Source organism: Chrysochloris asiatica, unplaced genomic scaffold (assembly GCF_000296735.1).
Source record: "Chrysochloris asiatica unplaced genomic scaffold, ChrAsi1.0 scaffold00137, whole genome shotgun sequence".
In the NCBI taxonomy this organism is placed as follows: domain Eukaryota; kingdom Metazoa; phylum Chordata; class Mammalia; order Afrosoricida; family Chrysochloridae; genus Chrysochloris; species Chrysochloris asiatica.
The window spans coordinates 1,554,092-1,579,985 of NW_006408655.1; the positions used below are offsets into that span (position 1 = coordinate 1,554,092).

The 25,894-nt window shown below is 38.5% G+C and overlaps 1 protein-coding gene across 9 annotated transcripts in view; it reads left to right on the forward strand.

Moving 5' to 3' along the window:
• CACNB2 (calcium channel, voltage-dependent, beta 2 subunit) overlaps nucleotides 1–25,894 on the forward strand; it is a 494,901-nt gene that overhangs the window by 401,535 nt on the left and 67,472 nt on the right. For all 9 annotated transcript variants that reach the window (XM_006869879.1, XM_006869883.1, XM_006869881.1 and 6 more), the window contains 2 exons: nucleotides 22,922–23,044; nucleotides 25,494–25,630. In XM_006869879.1, coding sequence (XP_006869941.1) covers nucleotides 22,922–23,044; nucleotides 25,494–25,630 — 260 coding nt within the window. The remainder of the gene's footprint in view (nucleotides 1–22,921; nucleotides 23,045–25,493; nucleotides 25,631–25,894) is intronic.

Below are 25,894 nucleotides of genomic sequence, written 5' to 3' on the forward strand. Positions count from 1 at the left end.
TGGATTGGTATTGCATTATATGTGTAAATTGCTTTGGGCAGTATTGACATTTTCACAATGTTAAGTCTTCCTATCCAGGAGCATGGTACATTCTTCCATCTTTGTAAGGTAGCCATTATTTTGATTGGACTTTGTTTTTTGTTCAAGGCACCATAACGAGGATAAAGACAAATTTCTAGGAGAACTTGTCTGCAGCCATTCACTGAATATAGAGTCAGGATTAAGCATGTTTGAAATAAGCCAGTGTCTATGTGAACTGGAACCCTAGTACCAGCAATACTTTCTCTATAACCCTCATATGACCCATTTGGGAAGCTCCTCTTTCCAACAAGAAGAGCAGAGTGTGGATATAAACTGCCCCATTTTTAAGTTTGAGGTAGACTGTGGAATATGGTGTAAAGTAGCAGGCCAAGACATGCAGAAAGTCGTAGTGCCACGCAATTTGGAAGGAAAGACATTCTCAGGTTCCTAAGTACTTGGCATCAGGTATTTTTGCAGCTCATACTAGCGAAAAGTAACTTCTTTCAAATAAATTAGACAGTGTGCGTGTTTATAACTAACTTTAAGCAGTTTCTGACAGGGCACCATTGGTAGTAAGGCTTCAGTAGACAGACAAAAACTGCCATTCTTGGGCAGAAATATATCAGCGGTGAGAAAAAAGTAAGCTCTATTTTGGATCTGGACACAGGATATATAAGCCACCCAACTATGGGAGTTTTACTGAAGTATTGTAAAATAAGCACTGAACTGCCAACTGAAGGTTGGCCGTTCAAACCCACCAGCTCCTCCTTGGAAAATCTATACAGGGTCACTATCAGTCAGCATTGATTCAGCAGCACTTAAAAATAAGAACTATGGAAAGGAATAAGTGGCAATTAATATAAAACCTGGTATATAGTCCTGGTGTGGCGTTGAAAGATAATTCACTGGACCACAAGGTCAGTTTGAATTGCAAGATTTGTGGTTCAAACCCAGCAGTCACTCCTCAGAAACCCTAACCAGGGTTGCTATGAGTCAAAACTAACTCGATGATACTTAACTGACTTGCTGGTAACAACATTATAAACCATTTCCAGGGAGTGTGGTAGCTCCGTACCAGAAAATCTAGACTGCGAACCATAAGGTCAGCAGTTTGAGTCCACTATTGCACCACAGGAGAAAGATGAGACTTTCTGCTCTCACAAAGATGCACACCCTTGGAAGACCTATATAGGATCAATTTGAGTAAGAAATGCTCAATGAAACTTAACAATACCAACAACAAAAAGTATGTATTTATATTACAATTATGCTTACATGGCAGCAGATAATGTTGTACATGGTTTTCATTCTATAATGAGGATTCCACGTTTCTTATTTCTTCTGTTGTCTGCAGAAAGGTCTAGAATAAGCATTCCCTTTGGGACAGTCTACAGCTGTTCTGCTTATAGTGGTCCCACCTAGCAAGCAGAGCCAGTTAGGGGGAAAACATTTTTTTTTAACTCTCTTCAAGGATTCTTCCTGCCTGAATGCTAATTGCTTATGCTTATCAGCCTGTGGCAAGGAGCTCTGGTAGTGTAGTGCTTAGGAGTTGGGCTGCTAACCACAGTGTCAACAGTTCCAGATTACAAGCTGCTCCTCCAACAGAGAAAAATGAGGTTTTCTGCTCCCATAAAGATTTACAGTCTCAGAAACCCTATACAGTGTCCATGGCATATCACCACCACCATCAGCCTGTGGAGTCCTGTTGTGATGCTGTAGGATAAACACTGGACTGCGAGGTTGCTTTGAACTGCAAGGTCAGCAGTTCAAGCTCACCAGCCGCTACTCCAAAACCCTAAACAGAGTCACTATGAGTTGCAGCCTACCCCATGTCACTTAACAACAACAATCAGCCTCTATACTGATGAGAAATCTAGCAAGAGAGCTGAATTTAAATAAAAGCAGCAAGATATACAAAATGAGAGAAGTGATACCTTTGTCACTGTTCTTGTTAGGTGATGTGTCGGTTCTGACTCATAAAGACCTTATGCACAACAGAATGAAACACTGCCAGGTCCTGTGTTAACCTTGCAATCAACTTTGTTTCAACCCATTGCTGCTACCACTGTACCAGTGCATCTCAATGGGGTCTTCCTCTTTTTTACCTACCCTACACTTTACCTACTAGCATAATGTCCTTCTCCAGGGCCTGGTCCCTCATGATTATACATCCAAAGTATGAGAGATGAAGTCTCGCTGCCCTGGCTTCTGATGCACATTCTGGCTATTCTTCTAGCATCCCATGCTACTTTTAATATTCTACTTCAACATCATCAATCGAATGCAACAATTACTATACAATCTTCACATGCATATGAGGCGATTAAAGATACCATGGCATGGGGCCAGGAGCACCTTAGTCCTCAAACTGACATCTTTGCTTTGGACACTTTAGAGAGGTATTGTGCAGCAGATGTGCATAATGTAAAATATCATTTGATTCCTTGACTGCTGCTTCCATGAGTGTTGATCCAAGCAATATGAAGTCTTGTATCCATTTGTCATGATGCTATGTACTAGTCCGTTGGAGAGGATTTCTTTTTTTTTTTTTTCTACTTTGACGTACAACCCATACTAAAGGTTGTGGTCTTTGATCTTCATCAATAAGTATTTTAAGTCCTCTTTGCTTTTATCAAGCAAGGTTGTATCATCTGAATATTACAAGTTGTTAATGAGTCTTCCTCCATGTTCTTATTTATATAATACTGTCTCTTGAATTAATTGCTTGGCATACAGATTGAATAAGTGTGATGAAAGAATACAACCCTGACACACACCTTTCTTAATTATAAACTATTCAGTGTCCCTTTGTTCTAGTCAAATCACTGCCTCTTGGTCTATGTACAGGGTCCTCATGAGCACAATTAAGTGTTTCATAATATTCATTGTTGATAGTGTTAATCCATAGCTTTTCTTGATCCACAGTCAAACTCCTTAGCATAATCAGTAAAGCACAGGTAAACATCTTTCTGGCATGCTCTCCTTTCAGCCAAGATCCATCTAACATCATCGGTGATATCCCTCATTCCAGGTGCACATCTGAATCCAGCTTGAACCTCTGGCACTTCTTTGTCCTTGTACTGTTGCAGCTGTTTTTTAATTATTTTAAGCAAATTTTACTTGAATGTGATGTTAACAATATTGTCCAATGATTTCCGCTTTCCGTTGGGTCACTTCTCTTTGCAATGGGCACAAATATGAATCTCTTTCAATCAGTTGGCCAGATAGCTATTTTCTGAATTTCTTAACATATACGAGTGAGTGCCTCCAGTGCCACATCAGTTTGTTGAAAGATTTCAATTTGTATTCCATCAATTCCCAGAGAATTGTTCTTTGCCTTCAGTGTACCTTGGAATAATTCCTTCAGAACTATTGGCTCTTGATCATATCGTATCTCTTGAAATGGTTGAACGTTGTCCTTTTGTTTTTGGTACAGTGACATTGTGTATTCCTTCCGTCTTCTTTTGATGCTTTCTGCATTATTCAGTATTTTACTTATATAATCCTTCACTGTTGGAAGTTGAGGTTTGAATATTTTCTTCAGTTCTTTCAGCTTGAGGAATGCTGAGCATGTTCTTCCCTTTTGGTTTTCTAAACTCCAGGTCTTTGCACATTTCATTATAATAACTTTGTCTTCTCAACATGCCCTTTGAAAATTTCTGTTCAGCTCTTTTACTTCCTCATTTTTTCCATTTCTTCTTGCATCTCTATGCTGCAGAATAAAATTTCAGAGTCTCTTCTGATATCCATGTTGGTCTTTTCCTTCTTTCTTGTCTTTTTAATGACCTTTTGCTTTCTTCCTGTATGATGTTCTTTAAGTTATCCCTCAACTCTCTGGTTTTTGGTCATTAGTATCTAGTGCATCAAATCTCTTCTTGAGATGATCTCTAAATTCAGGTAGGATGTGTTCAAGGTCATATTTTGGCTTTCTTGAACTTATTATAATTTTCTTCAATTTCAGCCTGAATTTGCATATGACATGCAATTGATGGTGTGTTCCACAGTCTGCCCTGGCATTGTTTTGGCTGATGAGATGATGCTTTTCAGCCATCTCCTCACACAGATGCAGTCAGTTTAGTTCCTGTGTATTCCATGTGGTGAGGTCCATGTGTATAGTCATCTCTTACGTTGTTTAAAAAAGTTATTTGCGATGAAGAAGTCCTCGGTCTTGCAAAATTCTTTCATGATCTCTCTGGAGTCATGTCTTTCATCAAGGCCATATTTTGCAACTATTGATTCTTCTTTGTTTCCAACTTTTGCATTCCAATCACCAGTAATTACCAATAATACATCTTGATTGCATGTTTGATCATTTTCAGACTGAAGAAGCTGGTAGAATTTTTCAGTTTCATCATCGCTGGTTTTAGTGGCTGGTGCATAAATTTGAATAATAGTAGTGTTAACTTGTCTGCCTTGTAGATATATGGATCTTCTCTTCTCTTGAAGACAGATTTTAAAACATTCTTTTTGAAGATGATTGTGATACCATTCCTCTTTAATTTTTCATTTCCAGCACAGTAAACCATATGATTGTCATTTTCAGAATGGCCAATACCAGCCCATTTCAACTCGCTGGTAGTGGTGGTATGCTGTGGAATCACTTCCGACTCATAGAGACCCTGCATAGGGTTTCTGAGAATGAAAATCTTTATGGGAACAGAAAGCCTCCTCTTTCTCTTGTGCAATGTCTGGTAGTTTCGAACTGTTGACCTTGAAATCAGCAGCCCGACTTGTAACCACAACGTTACCAGAGTTCCTTTCATCTCCCTAATGCCTCGATATCGATATTTATATGTTCCATTGACTTTTGACAACTATTAATTTTCCTAGATTCATACTTTGTACATTCCATGTTTCAATTATTAATGGATGTCTGTATCTATTTCCCTTATTTTGAATTGTGCCACATTAGCAAATACAGGTCCCTAAAGCTTTACTCCTTTTTTTTTTTTTTTTAATTTAAGGTTTTTATTGTGGATTGAGTGAAAGTTTACAGGGCACATCATCAGTTTCACATTCAACAATTCATATAACTTGTTTCATTACATTGATTATAATCCCCTCCATATACCATCAGTTAAAAGTATTTCTCTTTATCCACGTTAGCTTTTTTTTAAAAAAACACACAAACAAAAAAACCCACTCAGGCATATATAATAAATTACATCTCCGAAGGACACATTCTTCAAGTCTGCTCCTGGCCACCAGTTCTTAGTCCTTCTCTTCTTAGTTGATAGCTTTACTCCTTTTGCATCATCATAGTCAACTCTACTTTGAGGAAGCAGCTCTTCCCCAGTTATATTTTGAATGCCTTCCAACCTGAGAGGCTCATCTTCTGGTGCTGTGTCTGACAGTATTCTGGTGCTATTCATCATATTTCAATATTCAATATTCTGGTGATAACTGACAATGTTCCACTGCTATTCAGAAGGTTTTCAGTTGTTAAACATTCAGAACTAGTCTACCTTACCTTCTTCCTAGCTTACCTGAGTCTGGAAGATCAGCTGAAACCTATCCACCATGGATGAGCCTGCTGATATTTAAAATCCCAGTGGCATAGCATCCAGAATCACAGCAACATGCAAGCCACCACTACATGTCACACTGACAGGCACTTCATGGACATTTCTCACAGCTTCCCTCAAATTCTATTATTACACACATTGGAAGGAAAAAAATCTTGTAAATTTGTGATTGTTTAGGTCCTTAAAATTGTAGTTAACATTTAGTATTTGTTTTTAAAAGTAGGAAGATTTGTTTTTTCTGTAAGTTGTGTGTGTGTGTGTGTGTGTGTGTGTGTGTGTGTAGCTGTGAAGAGAGATGTGTTCTGAAGCCCTTTTCTTGTTTTTTCTTCAGCTGGAGAATTTATAATTCCATCTCCTGACAGGTCTGTACTGAGAAATTACTGCAGACATAACCAAGAGTTGTTAATAAAAATTCTAGGAAGATGCTAATGGGAACAATAAAAAGCTCCAAAAACTTCTGGGACCCCAAGCAGGACTGATTTTCTCTCAAAAGGAATTGACAAATTGATAGGACTGTCTTCCATGATAGAACATGAAGTCCACAATAAAGACAGCTTATTACTTTTGGAGTCAAGTGATGTTTTTAATTCAAAAACGCTATCTCCCACATTCATAAAACTTGCCTTTGAACGACTTGGGGCTGGTTCAGAAGAGCTAATTTATCTCCAAAGGAAAATGAGCTACCAGTTAAAGGCATTCAAAATATGATATCTTTGGTTCTGTTGACACATTAATTTTAAATAATTTCAGACAGTGAATAAATGTACATTTTCCCTCTACGGATACTTTTTTGAAGGGACCAACAGTCAGTTGGAGAAGTTTGTATTTGCTTGTTTTTTAAAACTTAAATTATGTAAGAATTGAAATTAGTTTTTTTTTGTTTTTTTTTTTTAATATTAGAGGTGTGGCTTGGGTTTTGTGTCTATGTGTTGTTGTTGTTGTTGTTGTTAATGCTTTCTTTCTCTTCCGGTTGTCAGCCTGACAACCAAATGACTGTTTTTGACCCTTCTGGATAAGTCTCTCAGTTTAAGTGTCTGTTGTTATTATGAAGTGTCATTGAGTCAGTTCTGACTCAAAGCAATCCTTTATAGGGTTTCTGAGGAGTGGCTCATGGGTTTGAACCACCAACCTTGCCGTTAGACATACAGCACACCTGCACATCCTCTCTATGTGTAATGAATAATGTTGTTGTTGTTGTTAAGTGCTGTCAAGTTGGTTCTGACTCATAGCCACCCTGTATAGGGTTTCGGATGAGTTTGAGCAGCGGATGAGTTTGAACTGCTGTCCTTGTGGTTCACAATCCAGTGCTGATTCTCTGCAGGGTTGCAATGAGTTAGAACCAACTCAATGACACTTAACAACAACAACATAGAAGAACAGGCAGTAACATCCGGCGGGCCTAACCTATGGCTAATGGATGATGGAAGCTGAAATAACAGCCTCCCTCTAACTGACTTTCAGAAACATCATTAATATGACTTCTTAAGGGTTCATAGATTGAAAATGAATCAAGCAGTCCCACTTAATGGCCGCTAAGTCAATAAACTGTCCTCATTTCTCTCCCTCCTTGCTTCATGCTCTTGCCCTTCGCTGCAATTTCCTGGTATTGTGCTCCCTCACAAACTCATATCTTAGCTTCTGCTTTCTAGGGAAGTGAAGTTATCTAATTGATTAAATGGGCCATGTTATCTCTTCAATGGATATAATTCTGTGCAGCCATTTTAAATGATATGGAAAGAAAACAGCTTTTTAAATGAAATAAGCAAGTTATAAAAGTTTTCTGCTAAAAAAAGTTACATGTCTAATATACTTCTACTTCTAGATATTAAAAAGTCATCCTGCTATGACTTCTAAAATACTCCCTAGAGGTAGAATTATGAATGACATATTTTCTGTCTTTGGTTTCCTACAATTTCTAAATTTTCTACTTTTGTAAAAATTTTTCCAAGGGAAAATTCAGTTGGGTAGTGGGTTAGGCATTGGACTGCCAAACCCACCAGCTATTATATCAGTGAACAATGAGACTTTTCTGCTTCAATAAAGATTTGTAGTATTTAAAACTCTGTATAGGGTTGCTTTATGGATGTGTGTTTTGTATTTTCTTGAAGAATTTCCATTTGAAAATACACAAGGAATATATGTAAAACTATACTCATTGCAAAGAAAATTTAAATTATTTGAAAACTTGCAATGTCAATTAGTAAAAACTGATGTTATTAAATCAGTAAACTTTGTAGTATTTCCATGAGCTACTAGTCTTCTGAAATATAATAGAAAATTTGGAAATTCATTTTTAAATGAGTGAAATAAATGTTGTTTTTCTTGATTATAGTACAGCCACAGTCAAAAGAAGAGTCCTGGTGGAACATTGGTTAAGTGCCCAAACCTAGAGTGATTTTGAGCAAGAAAAGAGTTGGAGATTGCTCTTGTAAAGAAACCCTATGAGACAGGTCTGCTCTATAGTGTTGTTGTTAAGTGCCGTTGAATCGATTCCAACCCATAGCGACCCTGTATAGGGTTTCCAAGGAAAAGCTGGTGAGCTTGAACCACTGACCTTGTAGTTCAAACGGCTCTGCAATCTGGCGCATTAACCCACAGCGCCACACCAAGACTCTGCTCTATACTGTAGGGGCTCTATGAATTGGAATTGGCAAGATGCCACACAATACCAGCTATAAAAGAGTATGTGCTTTCATAGTAACAAAAGATCTAGGTTTGAATCCTGGATTCTCACTTGTTCAGCGTGACCAAGACAACCTAATTAAAGTCCCCAAACCTCTGTTTCTTCCTTTCAGTAATATGGAAGTAATAGTATACTTTTGTGAGCTATGTTTAAAAACAACAGTGACTTACACACTGTACATAATCAAGGTGACTAATTATTACAGTCTGTTTGAAGGAGTCCCTGGGTAACACAAACGGTTAAGCACTCAGCTGCCCACCCAGAGGCCTGGCGATCTGCCTCTGAAAGGTCATGAATGGAGTTGCAAACACTACAGAGTATTTTTACTCTGCACAAAGGAGATCACCATGAGATGAAACCAACTCAACAGCAACTAACAACAGCAGTCATATTCGGACAATAATTCTGTTCCCAAGCTAATCATCACAGTGATGCCTCCATTAAGGTTGAACTTGGCACTTCTTAGGTTTGTACCCAGCAGCCAGCAGCTTTCTCTGAAAGCTTGACTCACTGGAGGCCATCAGAAAGGTGCAAATAGAGCCTCTGATGACCAACTGAAGGTGCCATTAGTAAGGACATTTAAAGTAATGTTATGATTACAGTTTAGTTGAAGATGTTCAAATGAGAGCTTTGCATATAAAAATACAACCCACTCATTGTTTGTCACTCTTTATATAGTAAAGTGATCTACTGCATTTGAACCTTGTTCTATCCTCTAGAGCTGAGAAATCAACTTTACTTTGGAAACTCGCAACATGGAAGAAAAGACAGTAACAAAAGAGTTTGTTTAAAGTTTATTGAGAATGATCACTCAGAGAATCTCTCATGTTCAGAACGTGCCACCCACAGTATACTCTGCCAAAACGTGTTTGGGTCATGAAAACACTCTGCTCCATTTTCCTGATACAAGAAAAACAAAACACTCAGCATGAAATAACAAAAAATAAAATACATGTACACAACTTGCCTAATAACTTTTAATTGCTAAAACCACGTGGACTAAGCCAAAACTGCAGCTGTTGGCACTGGTTAAGAAAGTGAAGATTACTGAATTAAAACAAAATATAATGTGTCTGCACATATTTGTCAGCATATACTTTGTAAAAGCTTTCCTTGCATTTGTTTAGAATGCTGCCTTGGAAATTCTTTGAAGTGGATAATTTCTAACTAAGGACGGAATAGACATTTCTATAGCAGTTTACGTGCAAAGCAATCGTTTATAAGTGACAGCACTGGGGCTTTCTCTTAGTTCTTTTATTCCTATCTCTGCCATGGAATACTAGAGTTGAGTGAAACCATGCCTTCCAATGTAAAACGCTCAGTGTCTCAGGTTCTGGATGTTTGCTGGTCCACACTTTGTGGACTGAGTGTCATTGAAAAGGTTTATGCTCAATAACTAACAAAAAAGGAGCTCTGGGAGCACAGTGGTTAAGTACTCAGCTTCTAACCAAAAAGTCATAGATTAATCCCATCAGTGGCACCAAGGGAGATTAAGACCTGGCAAATCTATTCCAATAAAAATTGTAGGCTAGTAAAAGTGGTGTGGCACTGTAGGATCAGCACTGGACTGTGAACCACAAGGCTAGCAGTTCAAACTCACCAGCAGCTTCTCAGAAACCCCATACAGGGTCGCTATGAGTCAGAACTGACTCAACGACACTTAACATAGCATAACATAACAAATCCTATGAAACAGTTCTATTTTACCCTGCAGGGCCATTGTGACTCAAAACTGACTTGAAGGCACACAACAACAACAACAAACCCAAAGTTGCCAGTTAGAACCTACTTAGAATGTGTTTTGTTCATGAAAATACTCTGCCCCACCAACGGTACTGTAGAAGAAAGACATTGTTGTCAATCTGTATCTGTGAAGATTGTTGTTAAGTGCCGTCTTCTTGGTGCCAACCCATAGCATCCCTGTATAGGGTTTCTGAGGAATAGCTGGTGCTGTTCAAATGGACCTTGCAGTCCAGCGCATTAACCCACAGTACCACACCAGGACTCCAACCAAGAAAACCCTAAGGAGTAGTCCTACTATGTAACATACAGAGTCGTCGTGAGTCTGAATTAATTCAATGACAGTGAGTTTGTTTCTGGATTTTTGTTTGATCTAAGTCCCCATTAAGATAACACTTCTTCACCATGCTTAAAAATCATCCTCAAGAAAAGTAGAAACATTCAGTGCACTTTTGAAGAAACCAGCTATGAACTCTGCCACTGAGTGGGTGAAGCTGAACAGATAAGCAAAGAGCAAGAGAAACACACTAAAGTCCTCACCCAGGAGTTGTAAGTACACTAAAGATCCAGCCAGTGGAAGAAGAGCAAGCAAATGAGAGGCCCAGACACACAGGAAGCCAAACTTTCCAGTCACCCAAGTGAAAGTTGTTTTTTGTCTGGCATGAGCACAAGCCCTCTAATCTGATCTCAGCAAGTTTGTGGAATAAAACGACAGGCAGTCCCCAGGCTATGAACTTCCAACTAAATGTACAAAGTGGTTACAAACCAACCTCATAAAGCCTATTACATTAAAAATTGAAGGTACATACACTGATTCGTAATAACAAATGGGCACTGCTTTGCAATATTCATCAAAACATGATTACTGTATTATTATATTAAAAATGTTTTATTGTACCTGGAAGTGTTTCTTTAATGCTTTTATGCATAATAAGGTACACTGTCTACTAAGACAAATATCTGACTAATTGACACTGGATACAAACTGTTCTTAACTGTCTGACTTAGGTACAAATTTGACTTAAAGACAGTTTTGGGAACAAAACTTGTTCTTAATCCAGATGTTGCCTGTATGTGTCTTTTGCCATATCCTTTGACCCAGGCAATGCTGAATTTTAAACAAAACAGGTACTGAGTAATTGCATATTGAGTGAAAGCAATGAATTTTTATTGGTTTGACATTTTCCTAATTTGTTTCTGAAAAAGTCTTCAGAAATTTCAGATGAAAAAATAACCTTTTGTCTTTAATGATTTTGATATAAAAATATAAACTATCATATTGTTTTGGTTAAGGTAACTAAAGAAAAAGCAAGTATTTTTTGTTTTGTTTTGTTTTTCTTTTTTTGGGCCAATCTCACAGTGAAAATTAATTGCTCCTAACTTGTGCCATTATCTTCCAAATAGCTTGAGGAATGCTGTTATCATGTTTGGTAAGGATAATCAATTGTGCTTGTTGGCTAAGTGCCATCGAGTCGGGATCTGACCCATAGCGACCCTGTACAGAGTTTCCAAGGAGCAGCTGGTGAGTTAGAACTTGCTGGCCTTCATGGCCCACACTGACATTGCAGTTTACCACATTAACTGACAACACCACATCAGAAGTCAATACTAAATTAACCAATACTAAACTCAAATATAGACAGTTATCTTTTTCCTAAATTTCTGACTTGTTGCATATTACATTTCATTTCTTCTAAGGCAAAGGGACATTCCACATCCCCACCAGGAAAAGTAGAAACCAGTACACTCTTATTAAAGGAGGCTGCTTTATTGATGGCAAATGACAACGTGGATGGCAGAAATCACAGATAGTCTCTTTCTTGTATATTCAGGGCTTCTCACTGCATAGATGCCTTCATGGATGTTTGCTTTACAGAGCTTAGCTGAAGACTTCAGATCCCAAGCAATTAAGTCTTTAAATAAACAAAAGCAAAGGTTGTCATACATTCCCATATATATATTTGTCATTCTTATACAAGTCTTGATGTCACCTAGCACATCTGTTCTACAGCTTTCTATATACTCTCTGTGTTTTCAGTATTCATAAATGTTGTCTATATTTTGTTTTTGCTTTCCAGAAACCTCTTTAGGGTGATTGTCAGGATTATGATTTTGTTCCCCAAAAAGTCTTCATTAGAGCCTTGTTGTTGTTGTTGTTGTTGTGTGCTGTTGAGTTGGTTCCGACCCATAGCGATCCTGTACAGGGTTTCCAAGGCTGTAAATATTTATGGGAGCAGAAAGCCTCATCTTTCTCATGCGGAGCGGCTGGTAGTTTCGAACTGCTGACCTTAAGGTTCGCAGTCCGATTTGTAACCACTACGCTTCATTAGAGCCTATTTACTTTTTAATCATTTATTTAAAAAGAGAAAATGCCATATGCTTTTGCTTTGTATCCCATTTTAACTTACTTTATATAAGGATTGTGTTAAAAAATAATAATAAAATGGCATGAAGATGGCATCTAACCTCTTCTTACTTTACTAAGGGGAAAGAAGATCAAAGTCAACATCAGTACAAGGCTTAGGCCTGAGAGGCTGAGATCAGACATGTCTCCACCCTCTTTTCTCCTTTGCCAGTTCTAACACCTACCATCCCTCCCACGGAACTCTCTACTTCTTAACTGGGTTCATACAGCACTCTCTATTTCTCTGCTGGGTTCAGTAATTCATCACAATGGCCACAGAACTGAGACACCCTACTCAAAGTTAGGGATTTATTAGAGATGTTAACAGGTTACAGGTCAGGATCAGAAATGTTCAGGACATAGTTCTCTAGCAGAAGAGCCTCTCCTCACTCTATCCTCTAGCCCTCAGCCCCTTGGACTGGCTTTTGCCCTTCTTGGGTAATGTTACTAAGCTCTTTTAAGGCTGCTGATAAATACCCAAGGACACTCCACTTTGCCATAAGCCTCAGCCCACATGGTACTTGATTCTAGCTCTGGGTGTCAGCAAACATAGATCCCTCAATTAAGTACCTGGAGGTACCCTACTCCACCAGTGAGCCTCCTGCTCAAAGACACGAAGCTTTACTTGATTCAGGAGTGACTTAGACATTCAATTTTTGCAGGTCCTGATGCTGTGATAAACACCCTACCTTAGCGTAGATGCTGAATAAATGTTTGACTTTGGTTCTAATAGAATCAAGTTATTAATTGATTCTTTCAACAGTTGTGAATGAATGTGATAATATAAATGGTTATCTTTCTCGGCTACCAACTGAAAGATTGGAGATTTGAGTCCACCCAATGGCACCTTGGAAGAAAGGCAAGTAACTCCCAGGAAATCAGCCAGTGAACACTTTATGGAGATTAGTTCTACTCTGACATCTTGAAGTAAGAATTGACTCAACAGCAACTGGTTTTAAGGAGTCCCTGGGTAGCATAAATAGTTAAGTGCTTAACCACTAACAAAAAGGTTGGCAGTTCAAATCCACCCAAAGGTATCTCAGAAGAAAGTCTGGTTTCAAAAGATCATCTTGTTGTTAAGTGCCGCCAAGTCATTCCAACTCATAGAGACTGTCTAGGGTTTCCAAGGAATAGCTGGTAGTTTTGAACCGCCAACCTTTTGGGTTAAACTGACCTTGCAGTCCAGTGTATTATCCTGCAGTGCCAAGCCACTGAAATCCCTGTGGGACACAGTTCATTCTGACACCCATGGAGTGGCCATGAGGTTGAAATGACTCAAGAGTAACTGCTAATGGGTACTTGTGGCATAGTAGGTTACACATTGGGTTGCTAACCACAAGGTCAGCAGCTCGAGTCCACCAGCTGCTCCATGGGAGAAAGAGGAGACTTTCTGCTCTGTAAAGATTTACAGCCTTGGAAACCCTATACAGAGTTGGTATGAGTCAGAACCAACTCTATGATACATAGCCGCCACTGCCACGAAACTGCTTGCAGACTGGGACAAAAAAGAACTAGATGGAATCACAAAAGAAGGCCCTGGACAGAGGGGAAGAAAAATATAGGAAAAAATTCAAAATCGTAAGAGTAGACATTGGCCTGAGAGAGGCTGGTAGAATCAAAAAAAAAAAAATGTAGCCCTTAGACACCCTTCAATCCTGAAAATGAATCCACTCCTAAGAATTCACTTTTAGCCAAACGGCCTATAAAGTGAGTAATAATGCCATGAAGTAATGTACTTAGTACAATTAGTCCTACAAGACCAAAAGGGCAGCATTTTCCCAAAAGCAAAGCTCAGAAGGCAGGAAGGAAGACGAAAGAAGTGTGATTGGAATCAGGGAACCAAGGGAGGAAGTGATGTAGGTAGAATGCTGTTACACTGAGTAATTACAACTAATGTCATGAAACAAACTGCGTAAAAATTGTTGAATGGAAAGCTGATCTGCTCTGAAAAGTTTCTCCGAAATTACAGTAAAGAAAAAGAAATTATATAAAAGCCTAAATAAATGGAAATATATATATCAATCAGAGTCTTGGTGTGGCACCATGGGTTAATGCACTGGACTACAAAGTCGGTTTGAATTGCAGGTCATTGGTTCACGCTCACCAACCGCTCCTAGGAAACCCTATACAGGGTCGCTATGGGTTGGAACAGGCTCAATGGCACTTAAACAGCAACATGTATCAATCCATCAACCAATTGGTAGGAATATAAACGACTCACCTGAAAAGTGCTATAACTTAATTGAGAAATGAATTTGGGGAAACCCATAAAAATGCTCCACAGGTATGCAGAACATATTTGTATATATAGTTTAATAAACATTTCTCTAAAATTGCTATCAAAATTCAAAGTGAGATAGAGAAAGGTAATTCAACAGCCATGATATTTTGGTGAGGGACTTATGTTTTTAACTTTACTGTAATGGTGTTCATGATACCCTAGTGTGATTTTGCTAACTCACTGGCAGTGGATGACCTTGACTCTCAGTGGGTTTTTAATTCTGCCAGGCAATCTTATACTACTTCCCTAGTCCAATTACCCTTCCACTCTCTTAGATGACTATATCATACCTTGTCCCCACTTCTCAAATCTCTAAAGCTTTCTTCCACATCTTATCTTCCCACATCCCTATCCACTGAGAAACTGAAACAATTAAACGGAGATTGCCTATCTCAACCACTTGTCTTAAAGCAATTAACGCATGTACACTCTGCCTTCTTGCTTATTACTAGTTGCCATGGAGTTGACTCTTAGCAACGCCAGGGGATTTCCAGTGGCTAATTTCTTGGAAGTAAATTTGCCTAGCCTTGCCTCCTACCTACCTGCAGCCTTCTTCATATCACTCAGTGGGCGCCCCATCTCTCCTCTTTGGCTCTCTTTCTGTCACAGCTGCATCAAGTCAACAGGTACCGTTAGTTCTACTTTGAAAACGTATGCATAATTGAACCTCTGTTGCTGCTGTCCTGGTTGAAGCACCACACGCTTTTCACCTTGTGACAGTGTACACCTGTTATCCTTGGTCCCAGCAGGCTTTTCACTACAACAGCCACTACTATTCTTTTAAAATATCAGATTGGTAAACCCTCCGGTCATTTCTCATCTCACTTAGAGTAGAAGCTAAAAGACTAGAGCTCCAAAGCCACAGGTGACCTGACAGTTCTGATCTTGTCTTTTATTACTTTCTTCTTGTTCATTCCCACTTTAGGGACTCTGCTGCAGCTATTCTCCCTGTATGAAGTTCAGTTATCAATGTTCCCTGTCTCCATGTTTTTGTCCAAGTGCCTTCTTCTCAATGCAGGATACCAGTAGCACCCATTTGAAACTGTACCTGCCCTACCACTATGAACCCCAGCTCTCCTTAATTTGAGCTGCTTTTTTCTTTTCCATAATGTTTATCACCTTGGTGGTTTAATGGTAGAATTCTCACCTTCCATGTAGAGAATACAGATTTGATTCCCAGCCAATACACCTTAAGTAGAGTCCCCGCTACTACTTGTTTGTCATTGAAACTTTGTATGTTGCTATAACACTGAACAGATTACAGCTGTGCTTTCCAACTAATGTGGTGATCTACTTCCAAATGTCAGCCAATGAAATTTATATTGATTAAATGGTCTGATCCATAATCTCTTATGAGGATGCTGGAAGACTGGGCAGCATTTTATTGTGGTACATGAGACCAATTATGAGGGGCCAACTAGGCATCAGCTAACAACAATATGTCTTTTATTTGTCTATTATAGTTTTGAGCCTTGGTGTGACTCTTTAGGATAAACACTGGACTGGTAATCACAAAGTCAGCAGTTCAAAACCCATAGGGTTGATAAGAGTTGGAACTTGATGGCACACAATAACAACATGTATTATCTGCCTCTCCCTCTGAAATATTAGTCCTTAAAAGGCAGGAATCTTAATGTTCATTGTTCACTGATGTATGTCAACTGCTTATAATGGTACCTGACAATCATTAATGAGATGCATGATTCATTGAGAACTCCATAGAGGCTTTCCCTGACCACCCCATTGCATGTTGCCTGCTCCCGTGGTTACTCTGTACTTGCATTGCTGTTGTTAGGTGCTATCTAGTCAGTTCTGATTCATAGCAACCCTGGGTCCAACAGAATGAAACACTGCTCAGTCCTGCGCATCCTCACAGTTGTTGCCATGTTTGGGTCCATTGTTGCAGCTACTGTATCAATCCATTTCCTTGAGGGTCTACTTCTTTATTGCTGACTCTTGACCTTGCCAAGCATGTTGTTCTTCTCTAGGAACTCATCCCTCCTGGCAACGTATCTAAAGTACATCAAAGTCTTACCATCCTAATTTCTAAGGTACATTCAAGCTATACTTCTTCTAAGGCAGATTTGTTTGTTCTTCTGGGAGTCAGCAGTATAATCAGTATTCTTCAACAACAACATAATTCAAATTGATCAGTTCTCCAGTCTTCCTTATTCATGATCCAGATTTCACATGCATATGAGGTGATTCAAAATATCAAGGCTTGGGGTCAGGTGCACCTTAGTCCTCAAAATGACATATTTGCTTTTTAACATTTTAAAGAGGCCTTTGCAGCGTATTTTCCCCATGCAATATATCATTTGAGTTCTTGGCTATTGCTTCCATGGGTGTTGATTGTGAATTCAAATCAAATGAAATCCTTTGCAACTTCAGTCTTTTCTCCATTTATGGTTGTTGGTGGTTGTGTGCTCTCAAGTCGGTTCCAACTCATAGCAACCCTTTATAGGGTTTCCAGGACTGTAAATCTTTATGGAAAGAGAAAGCCTCATCTTTCTCCCACAGAGCAGCTCGTGAATTCAAACTGCTGACATTGGGAGTAGCAGCTCAGCATGTGACCCACAAGGCCACCAGGGTACCATTTATTTTATTTATTGATCCAGTTTTGAGGATTTTTGTTTTCTTTATGTTGAGGAGTAATCCATACTGAAGGCTTTTGTCTTTGATCTTCATGACTAAGTGCTTCCTGTAGCAAGCAAGGTTGTGTCATTTGCATGTCGTAGGCTGTTCATGAATATTCCTTCAAGCCTGATACCACGTTCTTCTTCATATAATCCAGCTTTTAGGATTATTTGCTCAACATATGGATTGAATAAGTATGATGAGCCCTGAAGCACACCTTTCCTGATTTTTAACTATGCAGTATCCCCGTATTCTGACCTCTTGGTCTATGTACAGATTCCACATGAAGCAATTAGGTTTTCTGGAATACGCATTCTTCATAATGCTATCCATAATGTGTTATCCACAGTCAATAGAAGTCAGATAAACATCTTTGTGGTATTCTCTGCTTTCAGCCAGGATCCGTGTGACATCAGCAATGGTATCCCTCATCTCACATCCTCTTTTGACTCCAGTGTGACTTTCTGACATTTCCTTGGTTTTATTTATTCCATTGTTTGAACTTATTTTACTTATACTAGATCTGAATATAATCTATGTGAGGTCAGGGACATAGTGTAATATTAAATGAATCAGTTCTGTGTAAGAAATTCATATTTCTCAGATTAATTAAATTGCGTATGTAAATTTTATCTGATGACACATCTGTGATTATTTGTTTACTCAGTCTGATCCAATGTTCAGTCATCAGATTATATAACCAGTTGTTACTTCCTTTTTATCACCATGGTTTGATATGTTTTAATATTAAAAGAATCATCAGATTGCCCTTGATAGTTTGTAATCAATTAATCAAAGAATTTTTTTTTTTTTAATTTTAAAGATGGACAAGACTCAGGGCAGGATTAAATTTTACCTACATAAAAGGAATAAAGTTTAAAAACTTTATTCTAGAAAGATTTTTGATGATCACTGAAAGTAGAAAAAAATGATATGTACAGGTATACTGAGAAATGGATAACTGGAAAATAAGGTATTACCTTGTGGTAATTGACTGGGCAATTGTGATCTTATTCCTGAAAGTAAGGCCCCATATCTTTAGTTCCCTAGTGTTTGTTATGTAAGACTGAATGACACAGTCCCATGTGAGGTATTTAAAAATTATGTCAGAGTATAGTTTTATAGGCGATTATTGTATAACACCAGAAAGTTGATTTTAAAATTGATTAAATTTTTGTCTCTTTTTTTCTGTAGTCTCCTGTATTAGGAATCTGGTTTATGTTTTTCTTTAAATTTCCTTCAAAACTAATGCAAGTTGAGAGTAGTTGATACTGAAGACAAATCTATTAGAGACATTAAAACATACGCTATTTATCTTTCTCTTAAGTTTGTAGCTATTGATGGGTTTCTGTTATGAAAATGGAAAGGCATACTTCAGTATTTGGCATAATAAAATGCATTTTTTTGTTAAGAAATGAAATTGATGTATGAAAGTCTAAGTAACTGTATTTGTCATGATCAGAAGTTTAATTTTATTATTTGAGTGAATTTTGTTTTTAACAGTAGTTATTCTATCACTGGTGGCTGGGTGCCGTGGAGTCAGTTCTGACTCATAGTGACCCTGTACAGGGTTTCCAAGGCTGTAAATCTTTACGGGAGCAGAACACCTCATCTTTCTCCCACGAAACAGCTGGTAGTTTCGAACTGCGGACCTTGTGGTTGGCAGCCCAATTCGTAATTTGTAACCACTATGCTACCAGAGCTCCTTTGAGTTGTAGAGTTGAAGGAGAATACTAAAAGTGCCTTGGACTGCCAAAAGAACCAGTAGATCTGTTTTGGAAGACGTGCAGCCAGAGTGCTCCTTGGAGGCCAAGATGGCTAAACTTCGTCTCTCATACTTTGGACATATAGTCAGGAGGGAACAGTCGCTGGAGAAGGATGTCATGCTGGGTAGGGTGGAGGGTCAGAGAAAAAGAGGAAGACCTCTAATGAGATGGATCAGCCAGGTGGCATCATTGATGGACTCAAGTTTGGCGGCGGTAGTGAGGTTGGCCCAGGATCGGACATTGTTTCGTTCTGCTGTGCATGGGGTCTCTATGAGTCAGTTCCGACTCGATGGCACCTGACAACAGCATTCTATCACTAGTATAGTTAGTAAACTTTAGTAAATATTTTGTTGTATTCACAGTAACCAATACTTTCACTATTAATTAAGTCAATATCTAGGAAAAATGACAGTAATAATGTCACGAAACTAATGAATATCTCTTTATTCTACTTCATGAACAAAGAGGTTTTTTGTTTTTGTTTTTTAAGTTTTTATAACAATTGTTTTTGTAACACACTTAGATTTGGTCATTCCTGAAAGGGTCTGAGAAAGTAGAACTTGCACCTGGTGTAATCCTCAAATGCATCTCTGACTGTAGTCCGTGTCGGTTTCTGTAGGCTGACCACTATGGAGCTAATATAGCTTTGAGTCCAGTGGCCACAGAGCAGACCACAAACATTCAGCTGGACTCAAACAGACTGGCATTCATCATTCTAGATCCACTGCTTGAGTTCAGGGAATCAAGTGAGATTGTCACTTGGCCCCTTTGGTTAGCATACTGTAATCTTTCTCTCAAACTTATACACTCTTATCCTTACTGTAAGGAGTTCTGGTAGTGTAGTGGTTATGAATCAGGCTGTGGACCACAAGGTCAGCAGCTCGAAACTACCAGCTACTCTGCGGGAGAAAGATGAGGCTTTCTGCTCCCATAAAGATTTACAGCCTCAGAAACCCTGTTCAGGGTCGCTATGGGTCAGAACCGACTCGACAGGCATTTAACAACAACAACATCCTTACTGTATCTCCTCCTACACCTTCTTTGACATTCTCCATTTTAATGATAGAAATATACTCTATGAAATATACTGACACACAGGATTCTGTTTCTTTCTTACTGTTACGTTCTATAAAGATGATTCCCATATATAGAATTCTATAAAGATGATTCCTCATGGAATAAAAAATTGTCGATTATAGGTGAACCAAGAAAGGAAGCATATTCTGAGTTAGTGTCTTCATCTGAGGACATGAAATTATTATCTATGACCCCTTTGATTTCTTTTGATTATTTATTATTCAATGCTCTCTCTTCCTTCTGTTCAAATATTTGAAAAGATAATTTAGTCTATGAAAGATGAGATTTTCTATGGGTCCTCTGTAGAGTTGCATATTTTAAACTAATGCCATCACTGAAGAAAATATGTGTGCCACACTTAAATCTTTGTACCATCCAAGGAATAAAAGAAAGACTTTGTGTGAAGTTAGATATTATGGTGACCAAATTTTTTTTTTTTTTTAAAGTTCTTAGACCTACATTTTAGTGATCAGAAACTCACCTGAAAAATAGATGGTTTGCTGCCCAGGAAACAACAGTAAAGCTGAGTCTGATTAGGACTACATCTAATTGAAAAGGGTATCTTTCTATAATACTAGTAATTATACTGTAAATGGTACAGCTCATCTGTACTGTTGTTTAGAATAAAACTGAAAAGATCTTGATGAATCATGGCTTGTTCATGCTATTCTAAGGAAAGAATTCTAAATAGAGACAGGCTTTTGCACAAAGACTTTCACAGCTAAATATAAGTCACAGTGAATAAATTGTAAGTCTGAATGTCCAATGATGATTACTGGTTGAAACAAATTTTAAATTTTTGAATAACAGGGCATATTATCACATGAAAATACTATAGTAGTGAGAAAACAAAATAAAATCTTGTATTGTGATTTCAGCTATGGGGATAAACATCATTTATTGGAAAAAATCCAGTAAGAAAATAGGTTAATGAACAGTTTTCCCTCTCTACCTTTTTGATGTTGTTGTTGTTGTTAAGTGCCGTCGAGTCGGTTCTGACCCATAGCGACCCTGTACAGGGTTTCCGAGGGTGTAAAGCTTTACGGGAGTAGAAAGCCTCATCTTTCTCCCGCAGAGCGGCTGGTAGTTTCGAACCGCTGACCTTTAGGTTCGCAGCCCGATTCGTAACCACTACGCTACCAGAGCTCCTTTTTGATTGTGGTATATAAAACACTTGCTCAAGAGGGAACTTAGATCCAGAGGGCCTGGAGGAAGGTAGAATCTCCAGTGAGTAGTATTCAATGTGTCTAGGCGGGGCTGATACAATGAAATGCAGACGGGTCTCTTGTGATACAATATTGAATAATTGTTATCAGGGCTGATTGTGAGGGTTCGAAATGTAAAGGTAGACATTTTATAGCATGGAAGGGAGTGATTAACTTTTCAGTCTAGGAGCGGAGGTCCCTAGGACCATCAAGGGAGAAGAGCAGAGAGTGGGACCCTACCTAGAAAAGCAGTGATGCCTGAAATGGAGGCAGAGATGATGACGTGGAGCGATGGAGCAGCTGGAGACTTTAGATCCACAGAGGGAGAGTGACAGTGTGCTGAAGACCTGGGGGGTACGGGGGGAAGGACTGCATGGAGGGGACTGTAACCATGGCAATGAGACGATATACGATAGAATAAATGTAAAACTAATGTTCTCCCATGTAAACTATCACAGAATTCACAATAAAACATTTAAGAAAAAACAAAAACAAAACACTTGCCACTTGGCCATTCTATGACTTTCTGTTCATCGTGTTGTATAATCACCACTCTCCATTTCTAAATGTTATCTCTACTCCAATTTATTCCCCATGTTTCTTTAAAAAATGTTTCCATGTTTCCTATGACTCTTGAATGATTGAACATTGTCATGGATACCAAGAATTGGTATCTAAGTCCAGCTTCACATATACTGTGCTTCTTTCCCGTGTACTCGTCTCCCGATCTACAAATTGTGGGTGAATCTGCATAACCTTGAGGCTCTTAGAGAGCAGTCAGGTAGTAAGTATTAACTGTGGAGCCTAGGAAATGAAGCCAGGTTCTTTTTATTCCAGTCCTCTTGTCCTCCCAGACAAGTTTAGATGAGGAGCTCACTGAGTGAGAAGTCTGCTTGCCTGTAAATATGGAAGAAGCTCAAATGAAGTTAGAACAATACCTTGTGTTTTACTCTTTTGAAACACACCAAATTTTTTCAACTTGCAGGTAAACAGGGATTGTCTGGGTAGAGGACAAAAATGCTTATCTGCAATTTTACAAAGTATCAAATAATGAAGGGTCGCTTAATTAGCATTATCATGTTTGTGACTGAGTGAACTCCAGGAGGAAAAAGAATTAGAAGGTCACTGCTTTCCTATGTCACTGCAGTTATGAGTAATAGTTGTATTCTCTGGTTCTTTTTTCTTCCAAAACGTTGTACCTTTTGAAATTATGCCACTGATTTTTAATTAAAGTAGATATCTATGGGTGGGTGGAGGATATTAAGTCTTCTATACTGAATAAAGGAACAGAATGTGTTATTCAGGTTAGAGTTTCCTGATTTCCAGTTGTTACAGGTTGTTGTGCTGGAAACACTTGTCAGTAGTTCATCTTCACCCTCCTTTCAGAGAGAACAATGGCCTTTTTCTAGTAAGGAAAAGCTGCTGTGAATGCTAATGAACTGTTTTGTGATAAAGAACCAATGTGGAAAAAGCAACCATTAAAATACTTATTCCATGTATATCTATAATTGGGGGATAGGAGGGTGGAGGAGGAAACACTGATCATACATTTTTTTTTCCTCCTTTCTTTTTCCCTCTTTAGACAAAGCCTGTTGCATTTGCAGTTCGAACAAATGTCAGCTACAGTGCTGCCCACGAAGATGATGTACCAGTGCCAGGCATGGCCATCTCATTTGAAGCAAAAGATTTTCTGCATGTTAAGGAAGTAAGGAAAATAATTTCAGTTTCTACCCACATGATTTTTCACTTTGAAACAGCATTTTGTATTTCTTATTGCTGTGCAGTAGCATTGCATATAACTGTATTTGTACATCTACAGGCTGAATCAGTGGTTCTCAACCTTTACTAATATAAATATACCTCTTTAAAGTCTAAAGGAGCCATCAGCCTCTTGCAATAACTTCAATAGCTCCCCTGGGCTCTGTGGCCCAGAAATTGGGAACTAATGGACTAGATGATCCTTTTTCAGCTTAGCCTGTGATTTTTCTGTTAATATTTAACCTTGCCTGCTTACAACTGTTCCTTGTACCTGAAGTTTAACATGTGAGATGGGTTTAATAATAATATGTAGAATTCATGATCTTGTTTCCCTTTGCTGAACAACTTCTAAAATCAGACAACTATGTCCTCCATCCTCCTTAGATGGTAGATTTCTGCATTGGAAAGGGATCTGGTAGGAATTGGAACCAACAAGACCAGAAACAGATACCAGGAACATTACTCTTCCTCTATGCCCGGCATCTCTACTTTTCCATTAACAATGACTCAGTCTGTAAATTGGAAAAATTCACCATTAATTAAGGTTTGTTGTGAGTCAACACCAACCAAATACCTGCTGTGCAGAACACTTTATCAGATGACCAGAAATCCCCTCTACATAATGTTCTTAGTTTGCGAGGACAGGTCTCTTGGACCTGGAGACTTTACTTTGCAGCATGTCTGTGACTTGTCTGGGAAATGTGTAAATTTCAGCTGCTCCCTATGTTCAAGACTCTTAAGCACCATCTGTGATAACTGCTAATTAAAACATCCTAGGGCATTTGAAGCCTGTTATTTCATTAACTTTTAGAAAGAGATGTGTGTTACTTATCTAGTGCTGATAAAACAAAAATACCCCAAATAGATGGCTATAATAAACTGAAATTTATTCTCTTACAATTTTAGGAGGCTAGAAGTACAAATTCAGAGTTCCAGCTCTAGGGGAAGACTTTCTCTGTGTGTTGATTCTGGAGCAAGGGCCTTATCTTCATTCAACATCTGTGTGCCCAGCATTCCTTGGAGGTGTCCATGTGCCTTGACATTGGTCTCCTCCTCTGTCTAGGAGGTTTTCAGCACAGTGACCCTGTGTCATATTCCACTCACTCCTGGCTCATTTTTCTTGGTAGTAGTCAGGTCCCTTTCTCTGCTCAATTCTCCCTCCTTTTATCTCTTATAAGATGAAGATTGTGACTCAAGCAAGTGTGCAGTTTGAGTAAGGCTTATGACTTGAGTAAGGCAGGTGACTTGAATCATACTCTCTTGTGAGGCTCTGATTCAGATACAACCCACCCTTTAGTAGCATATTTTGTTGTTGCTAAATGCCATCAAGTCAGTTCCGATTCATAATGACCCTGTATAGGGTTTCCTAGGATGCAGCTGGTGAATTTGAACTGCCAACCATGTGGTTCGTAGTCCAGTGCTGATCCTACAGCAACACACCAGGTTAGAATTTGTAATGCATATCACAAAATAGAAGATGATTGTTTAGAAGATGACCACACAGTGCTGGCCAAGCCAACTGAACACATTTTTTGGTGGGACTCAATTCAGTCTATGGCAAGATGCAAAATGTTAGTTTGAAAGGAAAGACAGAAAAAATTTCAGAAGAGATAGCCTGCCTGGAGTCTCACTTTAAAATGGGGAATTAGATGAATCACAGGATCCTCTCCTCTAATGCCCCAGGCTTGGTGATAGATCTCTTTCTACCATGAAAATTAAAGAAAAACAGAATGGAAACTCGACTTTGAAGTATTGAGAACAGACCTGAAAAATATAGTTCCTTTGCAAAAAAAAAAAAAAAAAAGTTATATAGATATAAATGTTCCCTCCACAAGAGATACATTGGGAAAGTGAGCCTAAGTAGGAAAAAAATCTGTGAAAACTGTATTGTAATGATTATAAACCTATTTGCACAGAGGTAAATTTGGTTCTGATGAAAAATACTAAACATAGATTTCAATATTTTTCTCTGATGCTTTCTACTTCTAATTAATCTGATTGTATAAGAAGAGCTCTATGATGCTTCTTTGTTTCTAACTGTTTAAAACTAGGAAGAGCTGTTCATCTTAGAACAAGGAGAGCTTATCTGTTTTTCCTGGTTACAGCAGCAGCTGAAATGTAATTCAATCTGGTACTAAGTAAGGAAGCATGATGGAGAGAGGAGTAAAGCCAGCGATGGAATTTTGAGCATCCTCAGTACTTCACTCTTGCATGTTAAACCCAAAAAACTTAGGGCTTCTTGAATTGTGATGTTTCAGACATTATTGATTATGATTGTCATAATACTTCTCTGCACTAAAAGCAGGTCATGTACAAGAAAACCAACTTAAAGAAGGGTTCTTTTGAAGATTTGAAGCTCTGTATACTAACTTTAATCATCTCAATTTTGTGTCTAGAAATTTAACAATGACTGGTGGATAGGGCGATTGGTTAAAGAAGGCTGTGAAATCGGATTCATTCCAAGCCCAGTCAAACTAGAAAACATGAGGCTACAGCATGAACAGAGAGCCAAGCAAGGGAAATTCTATTCCAGGTATGAAAAAAACATCAAACGTCTGTGTAAAACTTCAGATGATGCCGTCATTCATGTGTTGTGCTTCTCTGCGTTCTGTAATTTTTATCATGTACTAAAAAGTAGATAACTGATGTAGTTTACTGGTAACATCACATATCCTGCCTTTAAAAAACATCATCCTAAAATCTGATATTCATCCTATTTGAGAGACAATCAAATTAACTCTTATTGTCGATAAAAACAGCTAAAGCTATAGAAAGAGCCTTGATGGTGAAGCGGTTA